This window comes from Heptranchias perlo, chromosome 32 (genome assembly GCF_035084215.1).
Source record: "Heptranchias perlo isolate sHepPer1 chromosome 32, sHepPer1.hap1, whole genome shotgun sequence".
Lineage (NCBI taxonomy): Eukaryota > Metazoa > Chordata > Chondrichthyes > Hexanchiformes > Hexanchidae > Heptranchias > Heptranchias perlo.
The window spans coordinates 16,798,175-16,810,482 of record NC_090356.1 but is presented as its reverse complement, the minus strand read 5'-3'; the positions used below and the strand labels follow the sequence as shown (position 1 = coordinate 16,810,482).

The following is a 12,308-nucleotide window of genomic DNA, read 5'->3' as shown; positions in this document are numbered from 1 at the left end:
GTGTTGTTTCCATGTGCTTGCTGCTCTTGTCCTTCTAGGTGGTAGAGGTCGCGGGTTTGGGAGGTGCTGTCGAAGAAGCCTTGGCGAGTTGCTGCAGTGCATCCTCGCTTCCACATTTAATGCCTCCAACTTATCCATGGGCGACACTTGACAGGTCCCACAGAGGAAATTCAGCTGCTCGGTCCTCCCGGCCGCAAGGGGTGCTAGTGAGCGCTGCGCCCCAGAACAAAGGCGGCTCCGGGGACGCTGAGGCGGCGCTGCCTGCGGGGATGGTGCTCGGTGCTTCTCGCGTCCTTCTGCAAGGAACGGGGCCCAGGGGGCGGCTGAACGGGCCCGCTGTGCAGCCGCTCTGAATGATCGACGGGCTCCGTCGGCCTCATCCCGTCAGAAATCAATGGAGCGGTGAGTACCATAGCGGCCTAAATATATTCACCATTTCATCAAAGTTACTAAGTTCTATGCTGTACAGAATAATAATACTATTGTGCTGTCCTGAATAATAACACTGCATTGCACTTAATAATATTGCACTGTTCTAATACTTCACTCAACTGAATGATAATACTGTGTCTTGATTAAAACTGCAGTGTCCTGAATATTATTGCACTGCCCTGAATAATAGTCTTAAATAATAATAATATTGCATTGCCTGAAATGATACTTCACTCACCTGAATAATACTGCACTGTCTGAATAATAACGTATTTAATAATGCTAAACTGCCCTGAATAATACTGTATCTTGAATAATAATGCTGACTCAACTGTTCTGAATAATAATGATATGTCTTGTGTAATACTGCAATGCACTGAACTGTCATTGTCCTGAATAACCCTGAATTCTCACCTTGTTCCACCCCTCTCGCCTCCTTTAAAATCCTCAGCCGCCCCCACCAAGCCCCACCCTGAGTTTCTCATTGAGATATCCTCCCTCCTCTCCTCCCTAAGTCTCTGCACTGAGCTATGCCTCACTGTCTATGATTTCAATCTCCATCTCAACTCACCTCGCCCCCTCTCCTCTGATTTCGTTGCCCTCCTGTTTTCCCTTAACTTCTCCTTCCATATAAACTCTCCTACTCATATTTGCCCGCAGCCCCTCGACCTTCCCATCTCACGTGGCCCCTCTACTCCCATTTTCTCCATCGCACACAAGACCATCTCCTACTTCCTTGCATCCCTCACCACCCATATCCATCTACCCACTTCCTTCTGTGTCTGCCTTAAGAATAAACTCTTCCTCCACTTTTGAAATTCCAAATGCCTAGCCTTTGGCCCTCCATTCATCATGATACTTATGCGGTTCTTCCTCGCTTCCACATTTAATGCCTCCAACTTGTCCCCAGTAAAACCCTTGCTCTCTTCCACCTTGGCGGTTCATCGTTGTATGGCTCCCATCTTTGCTCTGTCAAGTTCAAGGGGTGCAATCTTGAACATATCTGGTGCACAACTGGTTTAACCGTTCATTTCCAGATGTGACTGGACCACATCAAGCACTATCCTTCCTCTCCTATGCCAAAACCACTTACTACTCCAGGATTGTCCTGGAGAGTAAAGATAACCCCTGGCTTCTTTCCTCCACTACCAACTGTCTCCTTAAACCCTTCTCCCCTGCCTCCTCCACCCTCACCTCCAACAAGTGCAAGGAAGTCTGGACCATTTTGTCATTATGATTGAGACCATGCATTTAGCTGCCTCTGCCAAATCCACCTTCACCCCCCACCCCTTGCCCACCAAGCCAAACCTCCCCTAAGGTGCCCCCTGCCCTGAACCACACCTTTCTTTAATTTCTCTGCTAACTCCCCTGGTGCCTATTCTGAGTTTATCTTGTCCAATTGATGACCGCCCAACTTCCCTTCCTGGCCCCCATGCTAACTGACATTGTAAATGGTTTCCTGTCTTCAGATACTATCCCCCTCCCTTTTCTGAAACTCACTCATGATTCCTCAGAGTGGGGCCTGATGAAGGTGGTAGAGAGTGAGGATTTTAAAGGAGAGGTGAGAGGGGTGGAACAAGGTGAGGATTCAGGACAGTGTAGTATGATAGTTCAGTGCACTACAACAGTATTCAAGACATAGCATTATTATTCAGGGAAGCGCAGTATTACTAGTCAAGATGCATTATTCAGGTGATCAAAGTATTCTTACAAACTACGGCCCCATTTGCAACTTTCCTTTCCTTCCCAAAGTCCTTCAACATGTCGCCTCCCAAATCTATGAATATCTTTCCTGCAACGCCGTGTTTGAATCTCTCCCATCAGGTTGTTGCCCCATCACAGCACTGAAATGGCCCTAATCAAAGTCACTAATAAAATCCTTTGTGATTGTGACCATGGTGCAGTATCCCTCCTCATCCTTCTCGACCTCTTAACAGCCTTTGACGTGGTTGACCACACCATCCTCCTCCAATGCCTTTCCTCTGTTGTCCAGCTGAGTGGAACTGTCCTCGTTTGTTTCTTCTCTTGCCTATCCAGCCATAGCCAGAGTATCTCCAGCAGTGGCTTCTCTTTGCACTCCCACACTGTTACCTCATGAATCCCTCAAGGATCGATCCTTGGCCTCCCTCCTCTTCCTTATCCACATGCTGCCCTTTGGTGACATCGTCCAAAGACATGGGGTCAGGTTCCTCATGTACACTGATGACACCTAGCTCTACCTCTCAATCACCTTTCTCTCCCCTCCACTGCCCAGTTGTAGACTGCTTATCCGACATCCAGCCCTGGATGAGACAGTGTTTGCTCCAGTTAATTGTTGGATAGATTGCAGCTGTCATCTTCGGCCCCGTCACAAACTCCGTTCCCTCGCCAATGATTCCATCCCCCTCCCTGACCACTGTTTGCAACCTTGGTGTCCTATTTCACCCCGAGCTGAGCTTCAGATACTATATCCTCTCCCATCAAAAAGACTGTCTACTTCCACCTCCATAACAGAACACTGTGCTCTACTGAATAATGCTGCTGATGTACTTTAGTGAATAATAATACTGTGCTCCATTGAGTATTATTACATTGCTGAACCAAATAATGTGATTACTCTGTTACCTGATTAATGATCATGTGCTATGCTGAATAATATTACTGTGCTGCATTGAATAACAATGCTATACTGAATAGTGTTACAACTGTACCTCGCTGAATAATATTGTGCTGCCCTGATAATAGATCACATTTAATAAGTGGGTTCATGTTGTGCAGTATAACTGACAAACTCAGCAATAGAATTACTGAGGGCGTCAATTCATGTGACTGCTACTTAGCGGAGGCCATTCTTTTCACTACTGTATCTGTCACTATTAGGCAGCTGCTGAATCCAGGTGGTAAATTTTGACATGATGTCCTAAAGCTGCAGTGGTCAGTGTTGAAAAGCTTTGATTTGATCAGTGGGCCACTTGTTGCAGGAATTTTATTTATCTATGACAGTCCTTCCAACCTAAGAAAAATGTTATGCTTGGTGATATCTTCAAGGTGATAAGATCGGGATTAGAATTGGTGCAAAACAATTGATCACTTGGGAGAGGGGTAAGATCAGCAAATTTCTTCAGGATTTAAATGTGTGAATGAACCCATGTGTTAATGTGATCTTAGTAACATTCCAGTTTGACTTCTGTTACATAATTGCTTTTGAGACTACATAAAGAATTGACCTTCATGTAACCACCGAAAAGGAATCAATTTACAATCTTTGAAATTAAAAAACTACAATTTTTGCAAAATATCTTATATAAGTACTGGGCTGACAGTTTCAAAAAATTAGCACAATAAATCCTAAGTCCATTTTCTGATCAATATACTGCAACACTGTTCTATTCAACATATCTATCTACAATACAAGTCCCTACAAGTGTGTATGGTGCACACTTCCAGTCTGGATTACCCTTATTTCCTATGTCATGATTTTTGATTCATGCTTTTTATGTCAACATATATAATGGGGAAAACCCCTGTCAACATTTAGCTTTAATTGCAGTTCCTGACGTGCTGTACGAGTAACCCAGCCCTCCTCGCTATTTTCCACGTTTTTTTAAACCCTATTTTCAGGTTTTCACTCCCCTGTACTCAATGTCCGCAGCCCCAGCCCGGCTTGGAACAACCTGGTCCACACACTATCCGCCCAACCTGTTTATGGCTGTCTGTTGCCAACCTGCACCCTACCCACCTGACTTCCTTTCCACAATAGTAGTGGGCAGGAATTTGAGCCGAGTACTTGACCCATTTGCAGCCATCAACTTGATATTTTTGGACGCTCCACGACTGTGATTTCACGTCCTCATGAATAGTGATGGGTTTTGAGCCCACCAACTTGGGCCAAACGCATCCCCACAATACATCCTCAACTTGTGACCTCCTGATCCTGACACCCCACTCTACCCTTCTACCACCCCCCCCCTCCTGCTTACTCCAAGCCCTCCCCCAATGCATCCTCTTTTCAAACTGGATTCCCAGCACCAATCTGACACTTAGTTATACTGTTAAAATATATAGTATTAATTCTGTAAGTGCTTTAACGAACTAAGAGCTTGTTTTCACCTCTGTAATAAAGTTCTTTGTTTTTTTAAACATCAGTGTGAGTAGCAGAATGAAATCCACTGTGGGGCAGGGGGGTGCTGCATTCCCTACATTACAGCAGTGACTACTGAAGTACTTCATTGGTTGTAAAGTGCTTTGAGATGTCCTGAGGCTGTGAAAGGTGCTATATAAATGCAAGACTTCCTTTCTTTTCTATTTGGTTACTTCATTCTCAGCTGTACATGGAAGTCTCCATTCTATAAACATTTCTTTTGAGAGAAACTGGCTGTTTGAAAGAGCTGGCTTGATGTACCAAGATAATCAGGAAACCAGCTGTAGCACATGAGGTCCCAAAAATCAATTGCACAATTAATTTTTGGTAAAACTGCAATAACAACGATAGAGGAATTACAGCTTTTCATAAATATCATTGAAGATTGCATTAATATGGGGGACTTTGAAGAGGCCTGCCATTATCCTGACATTCTCACTGCTGTAAGATAGTGAAAGACCATAAGAAGGCTTCGAACAAGAAAAAAGTATTCAGCTCATCAAGCCCACTCCTTCCATTGCTCATGAATGACCATCTCAATCATGGACATTTACCCCTACAAACTCTAATCCTGATCCCCTTTCGCAACAAGTATTAATCCAGTTACTTTTTAAAAGAGCCATTTGATTTAGAATTAACCACTCTCTCCACATGTCCGCCAAAATTTCTAATCTTGGTCAAGGTTTGTCAATTTTGTAATTCCGAGCTGAGTTCTGTGTTTACCATACAAGATAAATAACCTGCTTACCTCAAATTTATCAATACCCTTCATTACTCTAAAGGCTTATATCATATGCCCTCTCAGTCTTCTCTCCTGTAAAAATAAGCTCAATTCTTCTTCATAACTTAGTCCCCTAAGGTCTGGAATGGACCTTGTCTCTCCTCTGAATTTTTTCCAATGTATCGACATCCCTTTTGGGGTAAAGGTGACCAACCCATTCCCACAATTGGCTTCACCAGTGGCAGATTCAACATCATTATAAATTGTTCTGACGTAGTCAGATGCAGGGAATCACCAGATTTACCTTATTGACAACTGCCTCCTTGACTTGGAGAACAGCTCCCAAAAATAATAATACACTGAATTTCTTCCAAAAAGATAAATATTTTAATTTCTTTTTAAAAAGAAAAAATTCTGAACAACTAATAGGGAAAGAGCTGAAGACTGAAAACTGGTTTCAGATATCCTATCTTTTTAGCTAATTTACATTTCATTAGTTCATGTTGCTCACACAAGCTACTATTATAAAGAAGGAAAATCAAAAACAGCAACAAGCATGAAATCAGGAAAATCAATTAATTAATTTCAGAGAGTAACTAGTAGGAGCCATGGCATAGTTGTGTTATAAAGATAAAAGTTCTTGCTGCAATGGGTTGTTTGCAAGGAATAAAACTATTTACTAGTGTGGAACAGTCCTGCTTGTTGTAATCGTAACCAGCTTCATTTTCTTTCTCCAGCTGAAAGCGCTCCAGAGATTCAAGCTTCTGCACAATGAATCTAGTTCGCATTGTCTGTCGTCACAAAACAGCCCTAGGCGTCGCAACCCTGTCCTTGTTTGCACTGATGTTGCTTTACTTGGCTAAATGCACCTCAGAGACGTCGAAATCCCCGGGCCTACCTCATGGTGTCGAAAGACGGGACGATGGTCAAGGCCGCAGCAGAGCCAAAGGTCTCTCTGCTTTTCTTGTACTGCTGATCACCACTGGCCCCAAGTACACAGAGAGGAGAAGCATCATCAGAAGCACGTGGCTGGCCAACCCGGACCCAGAAATCCTCTCTTACTTTGTCATCGGCACCAATGGGCTTGCGGCAGAGGAAGTTCAAAATTTGGAGCAGGAGAATGGCCAGTACCACGATCTTCTGCTGCTCCCGGACTTGAAGGACTCCTACGAAAACCTTACCAATAAGATTCTTCACATGTATGCTTGGTTAGACCAAAACGTCGACTGTGAGTTTGTGCTGAAAGCGGATGATGACACTTTTGCCAGATTAGATATCATTAGAGAAGAACTGAAGGCAAAAGAGCCAAAGAAACTCTACTGGGGTTTCTTCTCTGGAAGAGGAAGAGTTAAATCAGCTGGAAAATGGAAGGAGAGCACTTGGGTACTGTGTGACTATTACTTGCCCTATGCCTTAGGGGGTGGGTATGTTCTGTCTGCTGACTTGGTGCACTATATTCGAATTAACATTGATTATTTGAAGATCTGGCAGAGTGAGGATGTTTCTTTGGGTACCTGGCTGGCACCAGTGGATGTCAAACGCCTGCACGACCCACGGTTCGATACAGAGTACAAGTCTCGAGGATGCAATAACAAGTACATTGTGACACACAAACAGAGCATTGAGGATATGCTGGAAAAGCATCAGACACTCCAAAGAGAAGGAAAACTGTGCAAAGAAGAAGTTAAAATGAGACTGTCATATGTTTATGATTGGAATGTCCCACCATCCCAGTGCTGCCAGCGAAAAGATGGTATACCCTGACACTGCAACTTAACACTGGAAAGGAGGAGTCAGTGAGATCTGCATGGAGAATTAGAAATGGTAGTGTGGATGTTATTGCCGGAAATTTCTCTTGAAAGGAGCTCCAGCATCGACACGGCACCTATTTCCAGTATTTCTGGCAGCACAAAGGTGATTTCCCAGTTAACTTAATACCGAGTCTGCAAGTTTGTGAGATTGTAACCTGCACATCGAGTGTTTTTCTCCAAAAGGCACAAAGCTGCTGATCAGAATACGGATTAGCTCATTGTAGTCGCAAGGGTTCAATTCATGTTTGTCCACCTTTATTAGACATTTAAATTTTGGTCACCCTTTTTTCTCCCATTGTTTTCCTGTGCGAAAGGTGCACCAAGGAATACCTGGTGTTCCTAATGCTGACCCATTACTCCAATCTGAGCAGCGTTCACAGATGGTCCCGTAGGTCTTACAGTACGTCGTATTTAATTGCTCAAGAGTCTAAAGTTCTGGGATTTATGTTCTCCCATTATAGTAAATATAAATGTAATTTGATTGTATTTGTGTGTCTGTATTGTGTATGTGTATAAATTAACAAGCTGCTTATTTGAGTAAAAGCCTTTAGATTGACTCCGAGCCATGTATTTTCAGATTTCGTCACAGTTTGTTCGGGTCTAACTGGCGCTAGTTAAAATTCTCCCTCATCTGACAAGATAGCAGGAAAAAAACATTTTCTGAGGTAAAATTTACTGAGATACATTTTAAAAAAAAAATTGAGAACTACTGCAAAGTGTTTTACTTTTCCCCAACTTTTTGCTGCCTTGCTAACTTTTAAAAATAGTAGCCTAGATACAGTTGTTTACATTAACGAACTGCAATACAGGATTTTTTTTCAGCTCATCCAAATAAATTTGTCTGGAGATTTAGTCCAAGTCTGGGGTCCTGATGTTATGCAATTAACTGCTGGTATTGATCTACTTTTCTCTTTAACCAGCTGCAAAGCTATTTCCTCTTTAAAGAACAGCTTTACTGGACATCGGGGTGGGGGGTGGATTTTTGTTGGCTCAGCATTAGGAGAGTGAGGCTGCATTGAGCTTACTCCACTCTGGGAACCAGGGAATCCACAGTGAGAACTCATTAGTAGACGAGCGTAATGCAGGGCTTGAGCTGGGCTAGCATTCACCACCTGGAGTCACAAAACAAAAATTTGGTTGAATTGTATAATTTTAGTAATAGTTCACGGTGCTTTTGAAAGTGTCATTATTATCGATCAACGCCTTTGTAGGCAACTATTTATTACAAATACCGTAACAATCCCGGTGAATCATATAATAAACTACTATACTCATAGTACTGAGGATATATTTTCTTCCAGTTGCTAATGTAAGTGAAAAATGTTGGTGCAAATATAAAACATTAATAGAAATTCCAAGTATTCATGTTTGCCATTTTGCCATTCAACAAAAGTGTTGTAAGCAACTGAGAACCTTCCAAACTGGGAAAGGTTACAGATTTGTTACAGTACAGACTGACATGATGTGAAACATCCAATGATTTTTATAACCTACGGTGACCAGTATAATTTTGTGCAGAAGTAGAATAATTATTAAAAATTGCATCGCTTCTAGTCAGAATCGCCAGGCAGAGAGCATTGGGATTAGAGGTTGGAGCGACCATCTGACCGAGGTGTTTTTTTTAATTAATACCAGTGATATCTAGATATTGGTGCAAAATTCCAGTTCAGTGAAGACCCATTACTGTTGTCCAGTCCGAGAGTATTGCTTGTGTTGCTGCCTTCCCAATTAGAATCAGGCCCACTACCTGGTGCGATTGGAATATGAGTCTCGTGCAGCAGATGACTGTTGAGAAGGAGAGTTTCGTCTCACACAAGGGCCTTTTAATCAATGACATGACAAACAGGATCTGGTACGTTACTTTATATTACACTATATAAATATCAGGAAACGCACACGATGTGTACTCACAGCCCTGGTCTGCACATTTACAGTCCAGGACTGTAATTGTTGGCAATTTCAAAAGCACATCTGGCCACATGGGTGACGACACCATTTTGGGGAATGATTTTTTTTTCTGATTTTTACCCAAATTGCCGAGTGATTTTTGGCAAAATCACATGCCTTACTACTCACTAAGAACTTACAATTAAAGTGGCCAATACCAAGAAGAAAGCTTTTATATTGGGACCAGGATGTTCCTCATGGTTGGGATTGGAATGGACAATTAACATGGAAAAAAAAATCACTGTTTTAGAATCTGGACCCAGGAAACATTTTTCTTGAACATGGATCTAAGAGGATGTAGATTAGGAAGATCATTGTTTGTTCCAAATGTGCTGCTACTTTTGTACAATTTGAGGAAATCTTGTAAATCTAGGCCCAGTTGTTATGATTTTGTCTAGTGTTGGAAATTTACATTAATTTTACATTAAAATGTAAATATACTAATTTAACTGAGCAAGGCCCAATTCTGGGCATCGACCCAGCTGATGGACTTGTGCTGTGTACTCCTCACAGGGAGCCATGTCATTCACTGTGCTGCTGTGTTGATATTTCCTCTTACTGGACAATGCTTTAAAATGTAAACGATATAAATGAGTGCAAATTAAATGTGTGTTTTATTTATATTCTGTGAAACCTGCAGATAATTCTGATAATAAAGCCTAGTACTGGTTAATCATGCTTGACAAGCCTTCCATCCAGAATGATTTTTAAAAATGAATATCAAAGCAGGGTCCATTCATCCAGGTCTGAGAACTATCGATCTGTGATGTATTAAATTTGCCATGGATGTTGTGCTTTACTTTGTGCATCACCATTCGGTCATGCCTCTGGGTTGCATCTTGATGGGATCTTCCCTATTATAAGGGTACGTACCTATTATACAGTCAGACCTGTAGCTGCTCACTTTTACCGCTAGATGGAGGTTCATAAGCTTCCAGCAGCTGCAGGTCCCCAAACCTATAGCATCAGTCATGCACCCTGAGGGAAGTTCACTTTCTGTTGGGCAATGCGTTAGGAGATCCGCTATTGGAACAATTTTCTGGCTTCTTGCTTCTGCCAGGGAGCCTTACCATTTAATATAATGGTTGGACAAATCATGTGCTGTGCACGCTGAAGTTTCCATACGCTCTCTGTGAGTGAGGCTCCCCATTGGGAGTGCAAAGTTGAAGGATGACTCCTTTTATAGTTTTTTTTTGTAAAACAGTAGTGTTGTTCATCCTCGCCTGTGTTTGTGCGTGAGCTCTTACCACCAAACTGCTGAAACGTAACTTCTAATTTCAGTCACACTGTTGAAATTCCTGTACTTGAAGCTTTATTTCCCTTTGTGATATTGTTGGGAAGTTTTCTAAGTTACATGTGCGTTGTAGATATACAATGTTGCATTTGTACTTGTGTCAATGTTGTGAAAGAGTGTAGAAAAATGCCATACCAAAAGCCCTCTGCATTTTGCTCATCTACATTTTAGTACAAGAAAAGGAATAAATATGTATTTTTGAAATGTCCTTCCACATTATCAATACTATGCATTTATTTAAATTGCTGAGGCATCGTATATGAATTCAATCATTGCTCCCAAACCTGGGAAATTTAGAATTTACAACTTCCATGTAGAAAAAACAGAATTGGAAAGATTAGAAAAGTTAACGGGAGTAATTAATTATTAATGTCACATGACATTTCTTAGTCAGTGATGTTGCTCTTGCAGCTGATGACCTGATCTAAATTCTAATTTTGCCTTCTATCTAATATCCTCCCCACCTATTCATTATTCCTCTCCTATCCCATTTTTAACTTCTTCCCCACCCCTCAACCTTTTCATTGATGCTGAGCCTCCTCATGCCCATGTCTAGCCAGGAGCTTATTAACTACCCATCACCATTGTTGCTGCACACATCGTTCAGCATGGGATGAAACAGCCAAGTGACAGTTCCCATAACCAGCAGCCAACTTAAACCTGTACAAATCCACTGTACCATGTTCCTGGTCCAACACTGGTCACCGCTAGAGCTCGGACTTCAGTGGAGCAAGGGGGGAGGGCAAGTGTGCTTTGAAACAAATTCCACAGAGTTTCTTGACTAATCCTATTTGAAATATTATGCAGTGACTTTAATGAACCAATTTAAAAAAAACAATAGTTTATTTATTTAAAAATGTCCTTTAAGATGCTGGAATCTTTATGGAAAAAGCTGTGACAAGAAGATGATGTTTAAATATTGTACAATTTATGGTCAATAAATTAAAACAGAGTATGTAGACCCATTTGTGGTGATTGTTGGCTCTTCATTATTTATTTATGTGCTTTTTTCCACACAAAGGGTAGTATAAGTTTGGAGGTCTTTTCCTCCCCCCCCCCCTCCCCCCCCAAAAGGCTGTGTATGCTGGGTCAATTGGAGCTTTCAAGACTAAAGTAGATTTTTGTTGGGTAAGAGGTATCAAGGGATATGGAGTCGAGGTGCAGATCAGCCATGATCCAAATGAATGGCGGAGCAGACCCAAGGGGCTGTATGGCCTACTCCTGTCCCTTATGTTCCTAGTAGAACTGAGGGGCTCCAGCTGGCAGCCAGTAATTTAACATCAGAAAGCTGTTGGCAACCCTAAAGGCTGGAGAGAAAAAGCTTACCAACCTTCCTAGATATAAGGGCTATCAAGAATAGTAATTAAACTTTGCTGTTCAACCCCTTCTCACATCAAAAAGTTTTTATGAATAGCAAAACTTATTGAAATAAAGGAAATGTCAAAAAATCAGAGCTGCACAGCTTATAAAATTTAAAGGTAGTAATTAATTATCTGGGGGTATCTCCTACTTATTAATCTTGTGCTACGTCCTGAACAGCAACAGCAAGTGTGGTGGTGAGTTATTATTCAGTAAACTGCCTCTACGTGCTGGGACATACAATGGTCCTGATACAGCTGGAGTCACGTCTATAAGATAGCAGCTGTTAGTAACTGCCCACTAACTGTCACTTCTTCAATGCTTCAAAGGTAGAAGACTGAACTCAGCTTCACTCTCTATATGCCACAAGGTTCTGCGATTGATGCGGGTTCTGGAGTAAGTGGTATAATCTCTGCAATGTGCTGAGTTCCCGGCTTCCACCAGCTCAAACCACCCATCTTGGGAAGACACTCTAGAAAGAGAAAAGGAAGATGAGCTACAAGCATTTCAAGATGGAATACCTTGAGAGTGCTTAAATGAAACCTCCGAGGGTATTGTCGTTTACAACTTAGATTGTGCTATGTGTGAATTGTGTGCAAAGATGGGTACACTCACCTTCGCTGT

General features: G+C 41.9%; 1 protein-coding gene across 2 annotated transcripts; it reads left to right on the top strand.

Annotated features, from left to right (window-relative positions):
- Nucleotides 1–236: 236 nt before the first annotated feature.
- b3galt6 (UDP-Gal:betaGal beta 1,3-galactosyltransferase polypeptide 6) lies at nucleotides 237–11,283 on the top strand. Of its 2 annotated transcripts, XR_010958224.1 has the most exons (3): nucleotides 237–402; nucleotides 6,011–7,187; nucleotides 7,662–11,283. XR_010958224.1 is itself a non-coding variant. In XM_067970484.1 (2 exons), the coding sequence occupies exon 2, from the start codon at nucleotides 6,045–6,047 to the stop codon at nucleotides 7,035–7,037; it is 993 nt and encodes a 330-aa protein (XP_067826585.1). In that variant the 5' UTR covers nucleotides 237–402; nucleotides 6,011–6,044; the 3' UTR covers nucleotides 7,038–11,283. The 2 variants fall into 2 exon arrangements, 1 of the variants encoding a protein (XP_067826585.1); XM_067970484.1 differs by having other exon boundaries at nucleotides 6,011–11,283.
- Nucleotides 11,284–12,308: the final 1,025 nt, after the last annotated feature.

Excerpts from the sequence above, each read along its gene's own strand:
- b3galt6 (XM_067970484.1), top strand. The coding sequence starts at position 6,045 with ATGAATCTAGTTCGCATTGTCTGTCGTCACAAAACAGCCCTAGGCGTC.